The sequence below is a fragment of the Oncorhynchus gorbuscha genome, linkage group LG24 (assembly GCF_021184085.1).
Source record: "Oncorhynchus gorbuscha isolate QuinsamMale2020 ecotype Even-year linkage group LG24, OgorEven_v1.0, whole genome shotgun sequence".
Classification (NCBI taxonomy): Eukaryota; Metazoa; Chordata; class Actinopteri; order Salmoniformes; family Salmonidae; genus Oncorhynchus; species Oncorhynchus gorbuscha.
This window is the reverse complement of record NC_060196.1, coordinates 58114180-58134941: the sequence shown is the minus strand read 5'-3', so window position 1 is coordinate 58134941 and position 20762 is coordinate 58114180. Positions and strand designations below refer to the sequence as shown.

Sequence of the window (20762 nt, the reverse complement as noted above, 5' to 3'; positions counted from 1 at the left end):
GTCCGAGCACATTATATCCTCTGCTTAAATGGTGTCTACTGTACCTTGTGTGAAGACCAGTCTATAGTAGGGCTATTCCTTAAATACCTTGTGTGAAAACCAGTCTATAGTAAGGGCTATTCCTTAGATACCTTGTGTGAAAACCAGTCTATAGTAGGGCTATTCCTTAAATACCTTGTGTGAAGACGAGTCTATAGTAGGGCTATTCCTTAGATACCTTGTGTGAAAACCAGTCTATAGTAAGGGCTATTCCTTAAATACCTTGTGTGAAAACCAGTCTATAGTAGGGCTATTCCTTAGATACCTTGTGTGAAGACCAGTCTATAGTAGGGCTATTCCTTAGATACCTTGTGTGAAAACCAGTCTATAGTAGGGCTATTCCTTAGATACCTTGTGTGAAAACCAGTCTATAGTAAGGGCTATTCCTTAGATACCTTGTGTGAAAACCAGTCTATAGTAGGGCTATTCCTTAAATACCTTGTGTGAAGACCAGTCTATAGTAGGGCTATTCCTTAAATACCTTGTGTGAAAACCAGTCTATAGTAAGGGCTATTCCTTAAATACCTTGTGTGAAAACCAGTCTATAGTAAGGGCTATTCCTTAAATACCTTGTGTGAAGACCAGTCTATAGTAGGGCTATTCCTTAAATACCTTGTGTGAAAACCAGTCTATAGTAAGGGCTATTCCTTAAATACCTTGTGTGAAAACCAGTCTATAGTAGGGCTATTCCTTAGATACCTTGTGTGAAAACCAGTCTATAGTAAGGGCTATTCCTTAAAGCTGGTAGGAACCTAATACACATGTTCCATATATCTGCAGTGTCTTTATGTGAAACGCTCAAACAGATGTTGACCTCAACCACTTAGAAAGCAACCTTTAGTTAATGTAAAACGGGTTGTATATTCACACGGTCACTTTCGAGACCAGTCGAGCACATTTGTTACTTGACTAGTACCGTTCATTCTCGCTGTTGATAAGTCAGTTATAACGTCTAATAGGAACTGTATCGACTCGTTAAAACTTTGGCGATTGCTACAAAAATGAATCACAGCATTGCTGCCTATCAGCACTAATCTTGTGAGATTCAAGCAACGAACACTAAGAAACGTAAAGCATGTAATTCCATGCACACCAAAACAAGTTTAATAATGTCACCCCAGACACTTAACTGCAGCTCCCACATATGAAGGAAACGGGATGTAGGCAGATGGGGACTGAGGGTGGAAATCTCTATGTATTCCTTTGTACATGTAACCCCCCCCCACTTCTTGTTGGTAAAATATACGTATCACTTGACAATTTGTAAGTGTAACACACAACCAGGCCCTCACAACATAGTGCAAGGATGACCATTCATTCTTTATTCAAATGCTGCAATCACAACTTTTTATTGGTGGTAATTTAAAAGTTCATTATATCAAAAACATTGTTTTACATCAGCAGTTATCAAAGTACTTTAACTTGGGGGAGAACTGTAGTAGAAGGGAGTCCAAGGACAACGCCAAGAGGAATACCACCTACATGACTTGACTCTTGGAGACTTTGGGAGATCAAATCAAAGTTAATTTGCCATTGGCACAAAATACAGCCATGGATACACAGTCCACACAATGAAATGTCTCCTGGCGGAGCAGCTCTTCACGACGGAAGCTCTTCAACAAGCATCATCCTCAAGTCCTAAGAAACATTTTCACAACGTTACAATCACGTAGCATATGAACAATTTATGACCAATTACAATCAGTGTCAGTGACTCATAGGAAATCAGGGACTCTAGTATATTCATCACATGAAAGCCACAGCATAGCTACAAGACAGAACTGTCTATCTTTTGTACCGACTGACCTTGTCAATGTCTGCAAGTGATCCTGGTGTCATCTGTTGTCTTGGCAGGGCAATACCTCAACATTGCAAACCTGCAAGTAAAATTGCAGCAATTAGTACCATTACAAAGTGCATATGGAATAATTCCACATCTCCCTTACGAAACAGTTGCCTGAAACATTGCAAATCATTAAGGGAAGGTTATCAATGGCAACTGTAATCTTTAGGTAAGACTACTGGATATGCTTAATTAACATCTCATGTCAGTACCACAAAAAGTAGTCAATAATTAACCGAAATCAGCCATAGACAACGCGCTGCGCTGAACAGCTTCTACCGCCAAGCCATAAGACTGCTAAATAGTTAACCAAAAGCTATAAAGATAGGGACAAAAAAAAAAAAAAAAAAAAAACAGGCAGACTGTCAGGTAAGAACATCTAATTCACCAGCCACGTTGGCAGGTGTTCACACTGCGCGCTACCGTGAGAGCATTTCATAAAAATCGTCAAAAGTCAAGTGGGCCATGTGAATTGCGATTTATAGCTAAATAGATGCCCGCAGTGTTTCAGCCATTTTGTTTCATATCTGGTTTTGCACAAATATGAATCTAACGTTATCGCTAGCCCACATCACACAGCAACACTGCCTGTCTGGGATACCGAGTGACACCAACTCTCATTTCACACCACAGATTGTTTCTCACGCTTTGAAAACCAAGGCAGCATTCGGCAAGATTTTTGGTAACCGCATCAAACCAAATGTGTAATGGATTCTATTGGGAGACAATATTTTGGGTTGTGTAAAGCAGGGCAGGTTTAGGCTGTTATTTTGGGTTGTGTAAAGCAGGGCAGGTTTAGGCTGTTATTTTGGGTTGTGTAAAGCAGGGCAGGTTTAGGCTGTTATTTTGGGTTGTGTAAAGCAGGGCAGGTTTAGGCTGTTATTTTGGGTTGTGTAAAGCAGGGCAGGTTTAGGCTGTTATTTTGGGTTGTGTAAAGCAGGGCAGGTTTAGGCTGTTATTTTGGGTTGTGTAAAGCAGGGCAGGTTTAGGCTGTTATTTTGGGTTGTGTAAAGCAGGGCAGGTTTAGGCTGTTATTTTGGGTTGTGTAAAGCAGGGCAGGTTTAGGCTGTTATTTTGGGTTCAGATTTAGTTAGTGGTTTAATCTTTCACAATCGCTGATCAGAACCATTCCCATGCCCTACAATGGGCTACATTAGACAATTAGGGTGCTTCTCAGCAACACGTATTCCCAGTACCCCCCCCTTACAATTACACTAGTTTATATCGATTTGCAAATAGCTAGTTTGTCTACCCTTCGGATGTTCTGGCTAAAATAAATATTGTTAGCCGCTAATGCTAATCCCTGATTAGCTGGTTTGGTCAAAGCAAATGTAGCTAGTTAATCCAACCTGGTACAAATCCTGGCCTAAATTAGCATGTTTGTGCAACATTATCTAAAAATCAGAATATATTTAATTACATTTATAAGACTAGGCCTACTTAAAACATGGGTAGCATTTGGTTTCTGATCGATTATTTTGTGTTTGTCCCATAAAGGCATACTATACTTTGATTGTTGGGGCGGCAGGGTAGCCTTGTGGTTAGAGCGCTGGACTAGTAACCGGAAGGTTTAAAGTTCAAATCCCAGAGCTGACAAGGTACAAATCTGTCGTTCTGCCCTTGAAACAGGCAGTTAACCCACTGTTCCTAGGCAGTCATTGAAAATAAGAATTTGTTCTTAACCGACTTAAAAAGGTTTTTAAAAACCCTTAAGAAAATCATTCAATTGTTCAGCCCTATTAAATATCTAACGCCTCAAGTGATTATGCACTCCTTGACCAGTCACAAGATTGGTATTAATGGATTAAAAAAATTAATAGGCCTTCACTCACCCAGTTGAACTTTCATTGCCACAACGGCAGCAAGACCTCCAAGTAGATCGCCACCAGGCAGCTGGACCTGGAAGGTCAGAAACATATCCAAATAGAGCCATTGCCACAACCCGCGGTTCAGATGATTCAAGGAGGTTGCTTTATGTCTCAGATGGTAGTGCATGTAAAGTATTCTCATGGTCGTTAAACTCAAATACGTTACTGTGGTAAACATCACTGACAAGCAAAAAATATATATTAAATAATATTGTAGTATTTGTTTTTTTTAAAGTACTTTGATAAATGCATTTATCTACAGCTTAGGGAATTATTGCTTCACAGCTAATGGTACTCCCGAGGCAAGGAGCCACTAAACCTCAAAGGAGATTCCTTTAATGCTCACCAAATACAAAGGGGGTTGGAGCCTCGCAACAGAATGTATCCATCTTCTATCCCACTTTCTGTCTACAAAGTAATGAAAATCATTAGAATCAATAGAAACTTTGAATTCGTGCATGTTAGGACAACGCAGCATGCATTTTCAGTGCACGGTGAAGTTAACTTCATGTTGTATTCAGAGACTGGACATCTCTCAGGTCATTGTCTCAGTGCGCTGCGAGAAAGCATCAGTTTAATTCAGGAACCGAAATCGCAATCATCATAGACACTGACGATACTAATGGCATTATCGCATCACAGCCACTTGTAATCTGACGCATATTGTCACAAATAACACTTTAATTCTTACCATGTATAACTTTGGTCATCGATGGATTGGAGTCCTGCGACAGAATGTATTCATCATTCTCAGTCTGCAAAAGTAATAAAAAGCATCAGAATCAATAGGAACTTTGAATTAATGCATGTTAGGACAACGCAGCATGCATATTCAGTGCACTGTGAAGTTAACTTCATGTTGTATTCAGAGACTCTAGTCTAGGAAATCATCATTAATGCACACTGATGGAACTAACGTCCACGACGGCTTTGTACTAATCTTCTACCCTCAATTAGCTGAATACTTACAGGAGTTCGCAATCTCATCTTCGTCCCTCAGGGCAGGACACTGGAGGCAAGTTTCTCTGGGAGACTGAGCACGCTGTGTTAGAGACGGAACGAGTTAACACATGACAATATGTATAACAATCTAACTTGAATGTCTCGGGTGAACAGCAGTTAAAATCAGATAGCCAAGAGAAACATGACATCACAAATGTCAGCATAGATTGCGAAACCGTTCTCAGAATCATCATGTTTAACCAATAACTCTGTTGATCGTTAGGTCATACTGATGACCACCTGGAATGCAACTGAGCCAGTAGTCATCTAGTCATGGTAATGTCATCCCGATACCATCCCGACAAATTGCTGTTTGACATACTGAATTTCTCAACACAAATAACCAGCTAGCAACCATAAAGCAAGTGCTTGGGAACTATTCTCCCGTCCAGAGATGTCTGAACTCACCATCAACGGATGCAGTTTCAGATGCACACCATTGGGACGTCATCTTGTCCATTATCCTGAAAGACGAAACCAATTGACATCTTGAATGTGACGTTCACAATATGAGAACAGGAATATATCTTCAAGACTACTCAATTCATTTACTCTCGACATTCCTCCAGGTCATTGTCTCAGTGCGCTGCGAGAAAGCATCAGTTTAATTCAGGAACCGAAATCGCAATCATCATAGACACTGACGATACTAATGGCATTATCGCATCACAGCCACTTGTAATCTGACGCATATTGTCATGAATAACACTTTAATTCTTACCATGTATAACTTTGGTCATCGATGGATTGGAGTCCTGCGACAGAATGTATCCATCATTCTCAGTCTGCAAAAGTAATAAAAGCATTAGAATAGGAACTTCCAACTTCCTAAATGGTAGAATACCCAGCATGCATATTCAGTGCACTGTGAAGTTAACTTCATGTTGTATTCAGAGACTCTAGTCTAGGAAATCATCATTAATGCACACTGATGGAACGTCCACGACGGCTTTGTACTAATCTTCTACCCTCAATTAGCTGAATACTTACAGGAGTTCGCCATCTCTTCTTCACACAGGGCAGAACGTGGGAAGCAAGCCTCTTCTGGAGCATGCTGTGTTTGAGATGGATAGAGTTAACATCACCCTTTTTGTATAACACTGTAACAGTCAAACTTAAAAATGTGTCCAGTTTGAACAGGGGTTAAATCAGATAGCCAAGAGAAACATGACATCACAAAATGTCAGCATTGATTGCGAAACCGTTCTCAGAGAATCATCACGTTTAACCAATGTAACTGTTGACCATTAAGTCATACCGACAACCACCTAGAATGCAACTGAGCTGGGCGCCAGCCAGACACTGAGAAGTCATCCATTCCTAGTGCCGAGCGGTTAAGTGCTTCTTCAGGATGTCCTTTTAAAATCATTTAACGAACTACACGTCATCTGGGCTGAATGTTGTAACCAGATTAAAACCAAAGCCCCATGATGGTAATGACTGCTTATCATTTACTAACCAGTTATTCACATCACTTCAATACCATTTCCCCCCCAGCTGTTGTACATCACATGTCTATTATTTGAGGACCACTATTTAGAGTCAGAGTCATCTCATCTCTACAGAGCGGTTGTCCATGCGGTCGGGTACGTCCTATTTTAGTAGTTGTTTCAAAGTAAAAGCATACTTGACAGCAGAACACACCAATTTCTCGCTATGTGCCACCCTCCCCCTGATCACACATTCTTCTGTCTCTTACATAGCAGATGTAAAAAAAATAAAAACATTTTAAAAAAAGACCAGACAAATAACTGCAATGGATTATGATCATTGTAGGTATTAGCACGTTCTCTGCACTAAACTATGTATAACATTGGCCAGCTACATCTCACAGTACGGGTTGATCTGACGCACCTCTAGAGAAACTGCAGTGTAATGTAAGCATTGAACACAGAAAAAAAAACAAGTGAAATTAAACAAAGACATTAATCAACTAGTTAAGAAACAACTGACATTAGTTAATCACTCAGCACCATATTGACATAATGCCGCAATGTACAAATCTAGTTTTCAACACAAGTAACCAGCTGACTAATGAAGTATATGGCTGGGAACTATTCTCCGTCCACAGATGTCAGAACTCACCGGCAACGGATGCGGTTTTAGATGCACACCACTTGGACGCCATTTTGTCCATTGCCCTGAAAGAGACCAAAACCCACCCTTTTTAATTAGTGAGGTTCTCAATATGAGAACGGGAATAAAAACATACAATTAACTTGACTCGCTAACTCATCACATCTCATAGTCTCAGTGCGCTGCGAGAAAGCATCAGTTTAATTCAGGAACCGAAATCGCAATCATCATAGACACTGAAGATAATCACATTGCTGCTTCACAGCCACACGTACACTGATGCATTCAGACAAATATTTGAAAATTACTTACGCTTACCAGGTATCACTTGACATCAAAGAGTTAGTCTTGTAACAGAATGCACCCATTGTCCATCCATCACTCTCAGTCTACAAAAGTAATGAAAAGCATTAGAATCAATAGGAACTTCCAACTTCCTAAATGGGAGGATACCCAAGTATGCATTTTCAGTGCACTGTGAAGTTAACTTCATGTTGTATTCAGAGACTCTAGTCTAGGAAATCATCATTAATGCACACTGATGGAACTAACGTTCACGACGGCTTTGTACTAATCTTCTACCCTCAATTAGCTGAATACTTACAGGAGTTCGCAATCTCATCTTCGTCCCTCAGGGCAGGACACTGGAGGCAAGTTTCTCTGGGAGACTGAGCACGCTGTGTTAGAGACGGAACGAGTTAACACATGACAATATGTATAACAATCTAACTTGAATGTCTCGGGTGAACAGCAGTTAAAATCAGATAGCCAAGAGAAACATGACATCACAAATGTCAGCATAGATTGCGAAACCGTTCTCAGAATCATCATGTTTAACCAATACAACAGTTGATTGTTAATCATACTGATGACCACCTAATGCAGAGGGTCAAACATCTAGTCACTGTTCAAACTGAACTCTGCTCTAACCAGTCTTCCCCCCCACGTGCATTTTACCACTAAGTCTATGGTCTCACGTGTCCTGAAGTACAGCCCGTGGATGTGTCTAGTATCCCTGGTTGGGAACCACTGACCTAATGGAGCCAACTTCCCAAGACCCCCTCCGGATGCCACAAGAACTCACCAAGTGCTAGAGCCTGTTTGGAACTGCCCTCCATTTTCCTGAAAAAGAGAGCCCCCCCAACGTGTTACATAGGTTTCGTTTTCTATAAAAATGAAAGGAATGGGTAACGTTAATTAAACATTATTGGGAGCAGTGTGTGTCAGTGCACTGTGAAAGAACATCACTGTAAATCAGAGACTCTAGTCTAGTGAATCATCATACACTCCCGTCTCCAAGCACGTCATTCTTTCAGTGTTAGCTAACAATCTCACCTTGAATACCGATCCTAGACTGCTTGCGATACGCATTTTAATGTTGGCTGATGCAGCCTGGAAGAGAAGAGGGGGGGGTATATTAATGTAATTCCAAATCAGTTAAATGTGTACCAGCACCATACATGCAGCAATGTGCATATATACACTGCATTGCGCTGGTATGATTCATGCAAGCTAAAATATATATATATATATATAGACCAATCGGCACCGCATGCGCACATGGTGTTTCTGCTAGGTAGCTAAGTAGTTGCAACACTTACCTTGTAAACTTCTTGTGACTTGGGCAACCTCTCAAACGTATTCGCTGAATTTAACGTATTGCCAGCACATCTTGGTTGTACTTTTACTGACATAAAAAAAAACATTTAATGCCGTTCTTTATTATGCGCTCATCTTTTTCACCTGCTCACGCGAGCGTCTTGACGGGAGAAAGGCCTCAGGAACGAGGGTGCGTTCAATTTATACGGCTGGGTCCTTACAACTTTATGGCTAGCATATATAATGCCTGTTTTAATATTTTCATACATATCCCATACTTATGTTTATATACACAATATTGTATTGTCTATATTTCCAGGTTTGTTTTGGGGTAAATATTTACAACGTGACAGAAAGAAACGGGAAAATATAGACAATTTGTCTGAGATTTCTCAACCTCCGACCAAATACTCATTATGGGCACTAGTTTACAGTCCAAACACTACAAAGACACACCCTATACCCTCCGCCCTCAAATTAAGTAGACACTTCTGATGAAGTATCATATGTCTGACGAGTATAAACTTGAAGGGCAAGGAAGGAATGATTTTTAAGTGGACCGCCGCTGGGCCGGCAATTGGCCATTCGTTCATCCCGAGATGATTGTGTTTTCAGCCACCGGTAGCTTGTGGTGGTTTTATATGCGCTTCGGTCAATTATAATTGCATGTCTACTTATATTAAATATATAACATGATTAATGCCTACTGTTTGATAGCTAGTAAATGAATTAGCTAGCTAATGTTAGCCTGCCTAGCTGGAACTTCTGTACAAGGAAAATGTTTTATTTCTACAATTTCCAAAAGATAATCAAATCAAATCAAATCAAATCAAATTTATTTATATAGCCCTTCGTACATCAGCTGATATCTCAAAGTGCTGTACAGAAACCCAGCCTAAAACCCCAAACAGCAAACAATGCAGGTGTAAAAGCACGGTGGCTAGGAAAAACTCCCTAGAAAGGCCAAAACCTAGGAAGAAACCTAGAGAGGAACCAGGCTATGTGGGGTGGCCAGTCCTCTTCTGGCTGTGCCGGGTGGAGATTATAACAGAACATGGCCAAGATGTTAAAATGTTCATAAATGACCAGCATCGTCGAATAATAGTAAGGCAGAACAGTTGAAACTGGAGCAGCAGCATGGCCAGGTGGACTGGGGACAGCAAGGAGTCGTCATGTCAGGTAGTCCTGGGACATGGTCCTAGGACTCAGGTCAGTTGAAACTGGAGCAGCAGCATGGCCAGGTGGACTGGGGACAGCAAGGAGTCATCATGTCAGGTAGTCCTGGGGCATGGTCCTAGGGCTCAGGTCCTCCGAGAGAGAGAAAGAAAGAGATAAGGAGAGAATTAGAGAACGCACACTTAGATTCACACAGGACACCGAATAGGACAGGAGAAGTACTCCAGATATAACAAACTGACCCTAGCCCCCCGACACATAAACTACTGCAGCATAAATACTGGAGGCTGAGACAGGAGGGGTCAGGAGACACTGTGGCCCCATCCGAGGACACCCCCGGACAGGGCCAAACAGGAAGGATATAACCCCACCCACTTTGCCAAAGCACAGCCCCCACACCACCAGAGGGATATCTTCAACCACCAACTTACCATCCTGAGACTAGGCTGAGTATAGCCCACAAAGATCTCCGCCACGGCACAACTCAAGGGGGGGCGCCAACCCAGACAGGACGACCACAACAGTGAATCAACCCACTCAGGTGACGCACCCCCTCCAGGGACGGCATGAGAGAGCCCCAGTAAGCCAGTGACTCAGCCCCTGTAATAGGGTTAGAGGCAGAGAATCCCCGTGGAAAGAGGGGAACCGGCCAGGCAGAGACAGCAAGGGTGGTTCGTTGCTCCAGAGCCTTTCCGTTCACCTTCACACTCCTGGGCCAGACTACACTCAATCATATGACCCACTGAAGAGATGAGTCTTCAGTAAAGACTTAAAGGTTGAGACCGAGTTTGCGTCTCTGACATGGGTAGGCAGACCGTTCCATAAAAATGGAGCTCTATAGGAGAAAGCCCTGCCTCCAGCTGTTTGCTTAGAAATTCTAGGGACAATTAGGAGGCCTGCGTCTTGTGACCGTAGTGTACGTGTAGGTATGTACGGCAGGACCAAATCAGAGAGATAGGTAGGAGCAAGCCCATGTAATGCTATGTAGGTTAGCAGTAAAACCTTGAAATCAGCCCTTGCTTTGACAGGAAGCCAATGTAGAGAGGCTAGCACTGGAGTAATATGATCAAATTGTTTGGTTCTAGTCAGGATTCTAGCAGCCGTATTTAGCACTAACTGAAGTTTATTCAGTGCTTTATCCGGGTAGCCGGAAAGTAGAGCATTGCAGTAGTCTAACCTAGAAGTGACAAAAGCATGGATTAATTGCAGAAAGTTTCTGATTTTTGCAATGTTACGTAGATGGAAAAAAAATGTCCTTGAAATGGTCTTGATATGTTCTTCAAAAGAGAGATCAGGGTCCAGAGTAACGCCGAGGTCCTTCACAGTTTTATTTGAGACGACTGTACAACCATTAAGATTAATTGTCAGATTCAACAGAAGATCTCTTTGTTTCTTGGGACCTAGAACAAGCATCTCTGTTTTGTCCGAGTTTAATAGTAGAAAGTTTGTCGCCATCCACTTCCTTATGTCTGAAACACATGCTTCTAGCAAGGGCAATTTTGGGGCTTCACCATGTTTCATTGAAATGTACAGCTGTGTGTCATCCGCATAGCAGTGAAAGTTAACATTATGTTTTCGAATAACATCCCCAAGAGGTAAAATATATAGTGAAAACAATAGTGGTCCTAAAACGGAACCTTGAGGAACACCGAAATTTACAGTTGATTTGTCAGAGGACAAACCATTCACAGAGACAAACTGATATATTTCCGACAGATAAGATCTAAACCAGGCCAGAACATGTCCGTGTAGACCAATTTAGGTTTCCAATCTCTCCAAAAGAATGTGGTGATCGATGGTATCAAAAGCAGCACTAAGGTCTAGGAGCACGAGGACAGATGCAGAGCCTCAGTCCGATGCCATTAAAATGTAATTTACCACCTTCACAAGTGCCGTCTCAGTGCTATGATGGGGTCTAAAACCAGACTGAAGCATTTCATATACGTTGTTTGTCTTCAGGAAGGCAGTGAGTTGCTGCGCAACAGCCTTCTCTAACATTTTTGAGAGGAATGGAAGATTCGATATAGGCCGATAGTTTTTTAGATTTTCTGGGTCAAGGTTTGGCTTTTTCAAGAGAGGCTTTATTACTGCCACTTTTAGTGAGTTTGGTACACATCCGGTGGATAGAGAGCCATTTATTATGTTCAACATAGGAGGGCCACGCACAGGAAGCAGCTCTTTCAGTAGTTTAGTTGGAATAGGGTCCAGTATGCAGCTTGAAGGTTTAGAGGCCATGATTATTTTCATCATTGTGTCAAGAGATATAGTACTGAAACACTTGAGCGTCTCTCTTTATCCTAGGTCCTGGCAGAGTTGTGCAGACTCAGGACAACTGAGGTTTGGAGGAATACGCAGGTTTAAAGAGGAGTCCGTAATTTGCTTTCTAATAATCATCATCTTTTCCTCAAAGACGTTCATGAATTTATCACTGCTAAAGTGAAAGTCATCCTCTCTTGGGGAATGCTGCTTTTTAGTTAGCTTTGCGACAGTATCAAAAAGGAATTTCGGATTGTTCTTATTTTCCTCAATTAAGTTAGAAAAATAGGATGATCGAGCAGCAGTAAGGGCTCTTCGGTACTGCACGGTACCGTCTTTCCAAGCTAGTCGGAAGACTTCCAGTTTGGTCTGGCGCCATTTCTGTTCCAATTTTCTGGAAGCCTGCTTCAGAGCTCGGGTATTTTCTGTGTACCAGGGAGCTAGTTTCTTATGAGAAATGTTTTTAGTTTTTAGGGGTGCAACTGCATCTAGGGTATTGCGCAAGGTTAAATTGAGATCCTCAGTTAGGTGGTTAACTGATTTTTGTCCTATGGCGTCCTTGGGTAGACAGAGGGAGTCTGGAGCGGCATCAAGGAATCTTTGTGTTGTCTGTGAGTTTATAGCACGACTTTTGATGTTCCTTGGTTGGGGTCTGAGCAGATTATTTGTTGCAATTGCAAACATAATAAAATGGTGGTCCGATAGTCCAGGATTATGAGGAAAAACATTAAGATCCACAACATTTATTCCATGGGACAAAACTAGGTCCAGCGTATGACTGTGACAGTGAGTGGGTCCAGAGACATGTTGGACAAAACCCACTGAGTCGATGATGGCCCCGAAAGCCTTTTGGAGTGGGTCTGTGGACTTTTCCATGTGAATATTAAAGTCACCAAAGATTAGAATATTATCTGCTATGACTACAAGGTCCGATAGGAATTCAGGGAACTCAGTGAGAAACGCTGTATATGGCCCAGGAGGCCTGTAAACAGTAGCTATAAAAAGTGATTGAGTAGGCTACATAGATTTCATGACTAGAAGCTCTTTTTTTTTTGTAAATTGAAATTTACTATCGTAAATGTTAGCAACACCTCCGCCTTTGCGGGATGCACAGAGGATATGGTCACTAGTGTAGCCAGGAGGTGAGGCCTCATTTAAAACAGTAAATTATTCAGGCTTAAGCCATGTTTCAGTCAGGCCAATCACATCAAGATTATGATCAGTGATTAGTTCATTGACTATAATTGCCTTTGAAGTAAGGAATCTAACATTAAGTAGCCCTATTTTGAGATGTGAGGTATCATGATCTCTTTCAGTAATGACAGGAATGGAGGTGGTCTTTATCATAGTGAGATTGCTAAGGCGAACACCGCCATGTTTAGTTTTGCCTAACCTAGATCGAGGCACAGACACGGTCTCAATGGTGATAGCTGAGCTAACTACACTGACTGTGCTAGTGGCAGACTCCACTATGCTGGCAGGCTGGCTAACATTCTGCTGCCTGGCCTGCACCCTATTTCATTGTGGAGCTATGTTTTTATTCGGCTTTGCGAGTGTAGAATTATGTTCACTCCGAGGCCTGAAACTCCCCATAATTCAATAAGCGACGATTGTACGTCCACTAAGATAAGTTGCCGAAAACATAAAAACAACATTAATGGAGAAGTTAAAACGAATACAAATAAGTTAGAAATTGTGCTACTAACGCACACGACCGCACAAACACATCTCGAAAAAAGAAATATGCTTTTGTTTGGTTATCTTTTGGAAATATAACATTTTCTTTCAGAAGTTCCAGGCTAACGTTAATTTGCTAGCTGTCATACAGTAAGCGTATATTAATAATTTATACATTTCATATAAGTAGACATGCACTCATAATTGACTGTAGCGGATATAACGCCACCACCAGCTACCGGTGTCTGAAAACACAATCATCACGGGATGAACGAATGACGAATTTCCTGCCAAGGGTGGTCCATGTAAAAAAATCATTCCTTCCTTCCTTGCCCTGCAAGTGTATACTCAGACGTCATCAGAAGTGTCCACTTAATTTGAGGGCTGAGGGGATAAGGTGTGTCTCTTAAGTGTTTGGATTTTTCCCAAGCTATCATTCACGCCTTTCAAAGTGTGTTGCATTATGGGGGATTTAAAAACAATTGTCCTAATTTGTACCTACATGTCAATTTACATGAACTTTTCAAAAATAATGTCATGAAGTTTTGACTGCAGTGAACTGCAAAGTTTCTACAGTTGCTCTTCAAAAACTTAATCCTGCAGCCAATCCCCTGCATTGTGGGAGGATCTATTGTCAACCAATCATTAGGTTGTATTTGTTCGACCCACGTCAATGTGACCGAAGACATGACTGCTGCAGTAAACAATTTTGCGGCAGAACATATTATGTATCAGTCAGTGTTGTAGTACTCGGTCTCGAGACCACGTATAGAGTTTCGAATACATTTGTACTCGGTCTTGGACAGTGACGACTTGTAATTTATTCCCAAAACCAGCAGAGTAAAAAAAAAAGATCATAATTATCAGCTTCCAGTCAGTCAACGCATAAAACCACTTCGCCAGGCCACATACACTCCTTTCTGGAAACATGAATATCTTAACAGCCTTTATATCTATTGTAGACATGTTTGCGCAGTGACAAACCTGTAGGCCTTCAGTGGTGAACCTATAGACCTTCAGTGGTGAACCTATAGGACCTTCAGTGGTGAACCTATAGACCTGCAGTGGTGAATCTATAGACCTTCAGTGGTGAACCTAAAGGCCTTCAGTAGTGAACCTATAGGCCTTCAGTGGTGAACCTATAGACCTTCAGTGGTGAACCTATAGACCTTCAGTGGTGAACCTATAGACCTTCAGTGGTGAACCTATAGGCCTTCAGTGGTGAACCTATAGGCCTTCAGTGGTGAACCTATAGACCTTCAGTGGTGAACCTAAAGGCCTTCAGTGGTGAACCTATAGACCTTCAGTGGTGAACCTATAGGCCTTCAGTGGTGAACCTATAGACCTTCAGTGGTGAACCTATAGACCTTCAGTGGTGAACCTAAAGGCCTTCAGTGGTTCAACTGGTTTTGGCATGGAGCAGCTCACAGAAGAATGACATCGGTAGCCTGTAGGATAGGGAAGGCGTTTCAACTTATGATATACCAGTAAATGCAAACTTGGTATTGAAAAAGTTTAGTCCGAAGTGTTGATTAGTAGGCTATTTGTGATGCAGCAATTGTCATCATGCTCAGTTTGCACCAGGGGCGTAGACATGGATGGGCCTGGGTGGACAGAGGCCCACCCACTGGGGAGCCAGGCCCTGACAGGCCCTGACAGGCCCACCCAATCATATTGATGTGGTTTAACCATTGTAGACTTAGACCATTACATTTCTCAAGGACATTCAGAGACTTCTTCCGAAGCCACTCCTGCGTTGTCTTGGCTGTATGCTTAGGGTCGTTGTCCTGAGTGCTCTGGAGCAGGCTTTCATCAACTATCTCTCTGTACTTTGCTCCATTCATCTTTCCCTCGATCCTGACTAGTCTCCCAGCCCCTGCCACTGAAAAACTGACTTGCCTAGTTAAATAAAAAAAATACTGCACTCTGTTCTGGTACAGATCTACTACTCACTCCACTCCTCTTAGGATCCCTCCCTCTGTTCTGGTACAGATCTACTACTGACTCCACTCCTCTTAGGATCCCTCCCTCTGTTCTGGTACAGATCTACTAGTCACTCCACTCCTCTCAGGATCCCACCCTCTGTTCTGGTACAGATCTACTACTCACTCCACTCCTCTCAGGATCCCTCCCTCTGTTCTGGTACAGATCTACTAGTCACTCCACTCCTCTCAGGATCCCTCCCTCTGTTCTGGTACAGATCTACTACTCACTCCACTCCTCTCAGGATCCCTCCCTCTGTTCTGGTACAGATCTACTAGTCACTCCACTCCTCTTAGGATCCCTCCCTCTGTTCTGGTACATATCTACTACTCACTCCACTCCTCTTAGGATCCCTCCCTCTGTTCTGGTACAGATCTACTACTCACTCCACTCCTCTCAGGATCCCTCCCTCTGTTCTGGTACAGATCTACTACTCACTCCACTCCTCTCAGGATCCCTCCCTCTGTTCTGGTACAGATCTACTAGTCACTCCACTCCTCTTAGGATCCCTCCCTCTGTTCTGGTACAGATCTACTACTCACTCCACTCCTCTTAGGATCCCTCCCTCTGTTCTGGTACAGATCTACTAGTCACTCCACTCCTCTTAGGATCCCTCCCTCTGTTCTGGTACAGATCTACTAGTCACTCCACTCCTCTTAGGATCCCTCCCTCTGTTCTGGTACATATCTACTACTCACTCCACTCCTCTTAGGATCCCTCCCTCTGTTCTGGTACAGATCTACTACTCACTCCACTCCTCTCAGGATCCCTCCCTCTGTTCTGGTACAGATCTACTACTCACTCCACTCCTCTCAGGATCCCTCCCTCTGTTCTGGTACAGATCTACTAGTCACTCCACTCCTCTTAGGATCCCTCCCTCTGTTCTGGTACAGATCTACTACTCACTCCACTCCTCTTAGGATCCCTCCCTCTGTTCTGGTACAGATCTACTAGTCACTCCACTCCTCTTAGGATCCCTCCCTCTGTTCTGGTACAGATCTACTACTCACTCCACTCCTCTTAGGATCCCTCTTTCTGTTCTGGTACAGATCTACTAGTCACTCCACTCCTCTTAGGATCCCTCCCTCTGTTCTGGTACAGATCTACTACTCACTCCACTCCTCTTAGGATCCCTCTTTCTGTTCTGGTACAGATCTACTAGTCACTCCACTCCTCGCAGGATCCCTCCCTCTGTTCTGGTACAGATCTACTAGTCACTCCACTCCTCTCAGGATCCCTCCCCCTTCACCCATCTTCCTCTACTAAATCGCAGACAATAGAGGTTGTGCTGGCATCTGCAGAGAGGTATTTGGCTGTGCGAGATTTGATGTCAGAGGAGTTACAGGGTGTGTTAAGTGTTGGTGTCCCATCCTTTCAGGCTGTTGGCCTGAAGTAGGACTACATAGATTTAAATAGCGGAGTATGGTATTTATTTATTTAATGTTTATTTTTCTGTTTGATTTATTTATTGTTTTTTTTTCAAGCAAAGTATTATTTAAACTTTTTACTCCATTTTATTTTAGTAAATACTTTATACTTTCGGCGCATGTGACAAATAAAATTGTGATTTGAGTTACACCCCAGTCTAGTAGGTGGCGGTAATGCAACATTTATTGGATGCCAACCGCCGTTAAATCTCATCGAAGAAGAAGGATTTAGAAACGTGGAGCTCATGTTGAAAAACCATGATTGACCACACACTCCAGCTCAATAGGTGGCGGCATGCTTCTTTAACGTTTGTTTCCGGACCGCCATTAAGAAGAAGAAGAAGAAGAAGAAGAAGAAGAAGAAGAAGAAGAAGCAGCAGCAGCAGTGTAGTAGTAAGCAGCAGCAGCTCAGACCGCTATAAGAAGTGAAGATGACGATAGCCTACGAGAGGTTCAATTTGTAAGTATTGTGCTTTACTTTTAAATGTATTTAAACGACACCGATCTAGTATAAGCAATATCAAGTCGACGTTTTCAGCTGCAGAGATGTACAATGGACATTTGTCATGATTGTCAAAAGTCGGGTAGTCATGAGCTAACTAGCTGGCTGAATGTTAGCTAAGTCAACAGCTAACGTCAGTTTGGCAATGTAGTCTAGTAAACTAGAACTCGCTTAGCTTGCTTATGGGTGACTCTCAAACCCATGTTCAGCCCTTTCCCAATCCCTCCAAATGTTAAAACCAATTCAAGTGAGAAGTTGTGGGTGGGAGAGTAACTCATAAATATACATTTTTGGGGGGTGGAGTAAACGTTCATGCTCAGGACAGATGGCTCCCAGTGGTAAGGCACCAAGTTCTTGACATATTGCCATTTGCGGTGTAAGTTTGGGCGCAAAACAAATCTTTGAAATGTGGACTCGCAATTTATTGCGTAATTCTGTTAGAAAGAAAAGTGCAATCATCACCATGGAAATGAAGATTAGGGACTCAATCCAACCCGCATTGCAGTATTTTCCCAACAGCACTTTCTTAAATGGTCAAATTAACTCAGATTGTCCTTGGGTATTGTATAAAAACCTACAACTTACTATCAGGGTGACCCTTCTCACAGGTATGCTTTCAATTTTCAGAATTAGAAGTAAATATTATAAATAAAGGTAAAAAAAATATATATGTATCTGCCCCCAACCTGTTCTCAGAGCATTTCTTATTATACCAAATGTAACACATCATACTAATTCGAGTGGCCTGGATTTACGTTTCCTATTTTTGTTTTTCACTTATTTAACCAGATAGACCAGTTGAGAACAAGTTCTCATTTACAACTGCGACCTGGCCAAGAGAGCAATGTAGTGCAACACAAGGTTACACATGGGATAGATAAACGTACAGTCAATAACGCAATAGAAAAGTATTTATACAGTTTGTGCAAATGGAGTAATGAGGTAAAGCAATAAATAGGCCACAGTAGCAAAGTAATAACAATTTAGCAATTAAACACTGGTGTGATGTGCAGAAGATGAATGTGCAAGTTGAGACACTGGGGTGCAAAGGAGCAAGATAAATAAATACAGTATTTGGATGAGGTAGTTGTGTGGACTATTTACAGACGGGCTATGTACAGGGGCAGTTAGCTGCTCTGACAGCTGATGCTTAAAGTTAGTGAGGGAGACAATTGATTTTTGCAATTTGTTCCAGTCATTGGCAGCAGAGAACTGGAAGGGAAGGGCGGCCAACGGAGGAGTTGGCTTTGGGGGTGACCAGTAAAATATACCTGCTGGAGCGTGTACTACGGGTGGGTGCTGCTGTGGTGACCAGTGAGCTGAGATAAGGTGGGGAGTTACCTAGAAAATACTTACAGATGACCTGGAGCCAGTGATTTTGGTGAAGGATGTGAAGCGAGAGCCAGCCAACGAGAGCATACAGGTCTCAGTGGTGGGTAGTATATGGGGCTTTGGTGAGAAAACGGATGGCACTGTGATCCAATTTGCTGAGTAGTATTGGAGGCTATTTTGGAAATGACATCGCCAAAGTCAAGGATCGTTAGGATAGTCAGTTTTACGAGGGTATGTTTGGCAGCATGAGTGAAGGATGCTTTGTTGCAAAATTAATTTTGGATTGGAGATGCTTAATGTGAGTCTGGAAGGAGAGTTTACAGTCTAACCAGACACTTAGAATATGTGGACAACGACAAATACCTAAGTCGGAACTAGAGGTCGACCGATTAATTGGAATGGCTGATTTCAAGTTTTCATAACAATCGGAAATCGGTACTTTTGAAGTGCCTATTTATTTTTATACGTTTATTTAACTAGGCAAGTCAGAACACATTCTTATTTTAAATGATGGCCTAGAAATGGTGGGTTAACTGCCTCGTTCAGGGGCAGAACGACAGATTTTCACCTTGTCAGCTCGAGGGATTCAATCTTGCAACCTTATCGTTAACTTGTCCAACGCAATAACGACCTGCCTCTCTCTCATTGCACTCCAAGGAGACTGACTGCCTGTTACGTGAATGCAGCAAGCCATGTTAAGTTGCTAGCTAGCATAACTTATCTTTAAAAAAAAACAATCAATCAATCATAATCACTGGTTAACTACACATGGTTGATATTACTAGATATTATCTAGCGCGTAATCTGACTGAGCATACAAGTATCTAAGTATTTGACTGAGCGGTGGTAGGCAGAAGCAGGCGCGTAAACATTCATTCAAACAGCACTGTCGTGCGTTTTGCCAGCAGCTCTTCGTTGTGCGTCAAGCATTGCGCTGTTTATGACTTCAAGCCTATCAACTCCCGAGATGAGGCTGGTGTAACCAAAGTGAAATGGCTAGCTAGTTAGCGCGCGCTAATAGTGTTTCAAACGTCACTCACTCTGAGCCTTCTAGTAGTTGTTCCCCTTGCTCTGCATGGCTAACGCTGCTTCGATTGTGGTTGTTGTATACGTGTTGCTGGTCCGAGCCCAGGTAGGGGCGAGGAGAGGGACGGAAGCTATACTGTTACACTGGCAATACTAAAGTGCCTATAAGAACATCCAATATTCAAAGGTTAATGAAATACAAATGGTACAGAGAGAAATAGTTATATAAATACTATATTAACTACAACCTAAAACATCTTACCTTGGAATATTGAAGTCTCGTGTTAAAAGGAACCACCAACTTTCATATGTTCTGAGCAAGGAACTCAAACGTTAGCTTTTTTACATGGGACATATTGCACATTTTACTTCACCAACACTTTGTTTTTGCATTATTTAAACCAAAATGAAAATGTTTCATAATGTACTTGAGGCAAAATTGATTTTATTGATGTATTATATTAAGTTAAAATAAGTGTAAATTCAGTATTGTTGTAATTGTCATTATTACAATGTATGGCATTGAAGCTCGTCTGGAGGTTAGTTAACAGTGTCCAAAGAAGGGCCAGAAGTATACACAATAGTGTCATCTGCTAAGAGGTGGATCAGAGAATCACCAGCAGCAAGAGCGATATCACTGATGTATACAGAGAAAAGAGTCGGCCCGAGAATTGAACCCTGTGGCACCCCCATAGACTGCCAGAGGTCCGGACAACAGGCCCTCTGATTTGACACACTGAACTCTATCTGAGAAGTAGTTGGTGAACCAGGCAAGGCAGTTACGTCTAGTTTATGAGACCAGGCTGCTGCCCGATTTTGGATGAGAATTGGCAACTGCTTTGAGCTGACAGCGCCCCAAATCAATCATAGCGGTTTGGGGGAAAATACGTGTTGACATGACCACCATTGTCATCTATTTCTTTTTTACGATTGATTTATAGCTATGATTTATAAAT

General features: G+C 42.1%; 1 protein-coding gene, 1 long non-coding RNA gene and 4 other non-coding genes across 7 annotated transcripts in view; 1 reads left to right on the top strand and 5 right to left on the bottom strand.

The window, feature by feature from the left end:
* Positions 1–1338: 1338 nt before the first annotated feature.
* On the bottom strand, positions 1339–8621 carry LOC124013023. 2 transcript variants are annotated; one of them, XR_006834805.1, is made up of 15 exons: positions 8430–8621; positions 8164–8220; positions 7913–7950; positions 7433–7505; positions 7141–7217; positions 6838–6893; positions 5743–5806; positions 5474–5537; positions 5161–5216; positions 4720–4792; positions 4442–4505; positions 4097–4158; positions 3715–3781; positions 1846–1916; positions 1339–1677 (listed from the first exon to the last, which is right to left on the bottom strand). It is a non-coding gene; the product is annotated as an uncharacterized LOC124013023 (long non-coding RNA). The 2 variants fall into 2 exon arrangements; XR_006834804.1 differs by having other exon boundaries at positions 7147–7217; positions 8430–8620.
* On the bottom strand, positions 3856–3938 carry LOC124013444. The gene has a single exon (XR_006834870.1). It is a non-coding gene; the product is annotated as a small nucleolar RNA Z195/SNORD33/SNORD32 family (small nucleolar RNA).
* LOC124013451 lies at positions 4872–4951 on the bottom strand. The gene has a single exon (XR_006834877.1). It is a non-coding gene; the product is annotated as a small nucleolar RNA SNORD53/SNORD92 (small nucleolar RNA).
* Positions 5897–5979, bottom strand: LOC124013449. The gene has a single exon (XR_006834875.1). It is a non-coding gene; the product is annotated as a small nucleolar RNA SNORD53/SNORD92 (small nucleolar RNA).
* LOC124013450 lies at positions 7585–7664 on the bottom strand. Its single transcript, XR_006834876.1, has one exon. It is a non-coding gene; the product is annotated as a small nucleolar RNA SNORD53/SNORD92 (small nucleolar RNA).
* An 8636-nt stretch (positions 8622–17257) lies between the features above and the next one.
* Positions 17258–20762, top strand: part of sacm1la (SAC1 like phosphatidylinositide phosphatase a) — a 32524-nt gene continuing 29019 nt past the window's right edge. The window contains exon 1 of the mRNA XM_046326446.1: positions 17258–17406. Coding sequence (XP_046182402.1) covers positions 17378–17406 — 29 coding nt within the window. The 5' untranslated portion in view covers positions 17258–17377. The remainder of the gene's footprint in view (positions 17407–20762) is intronic.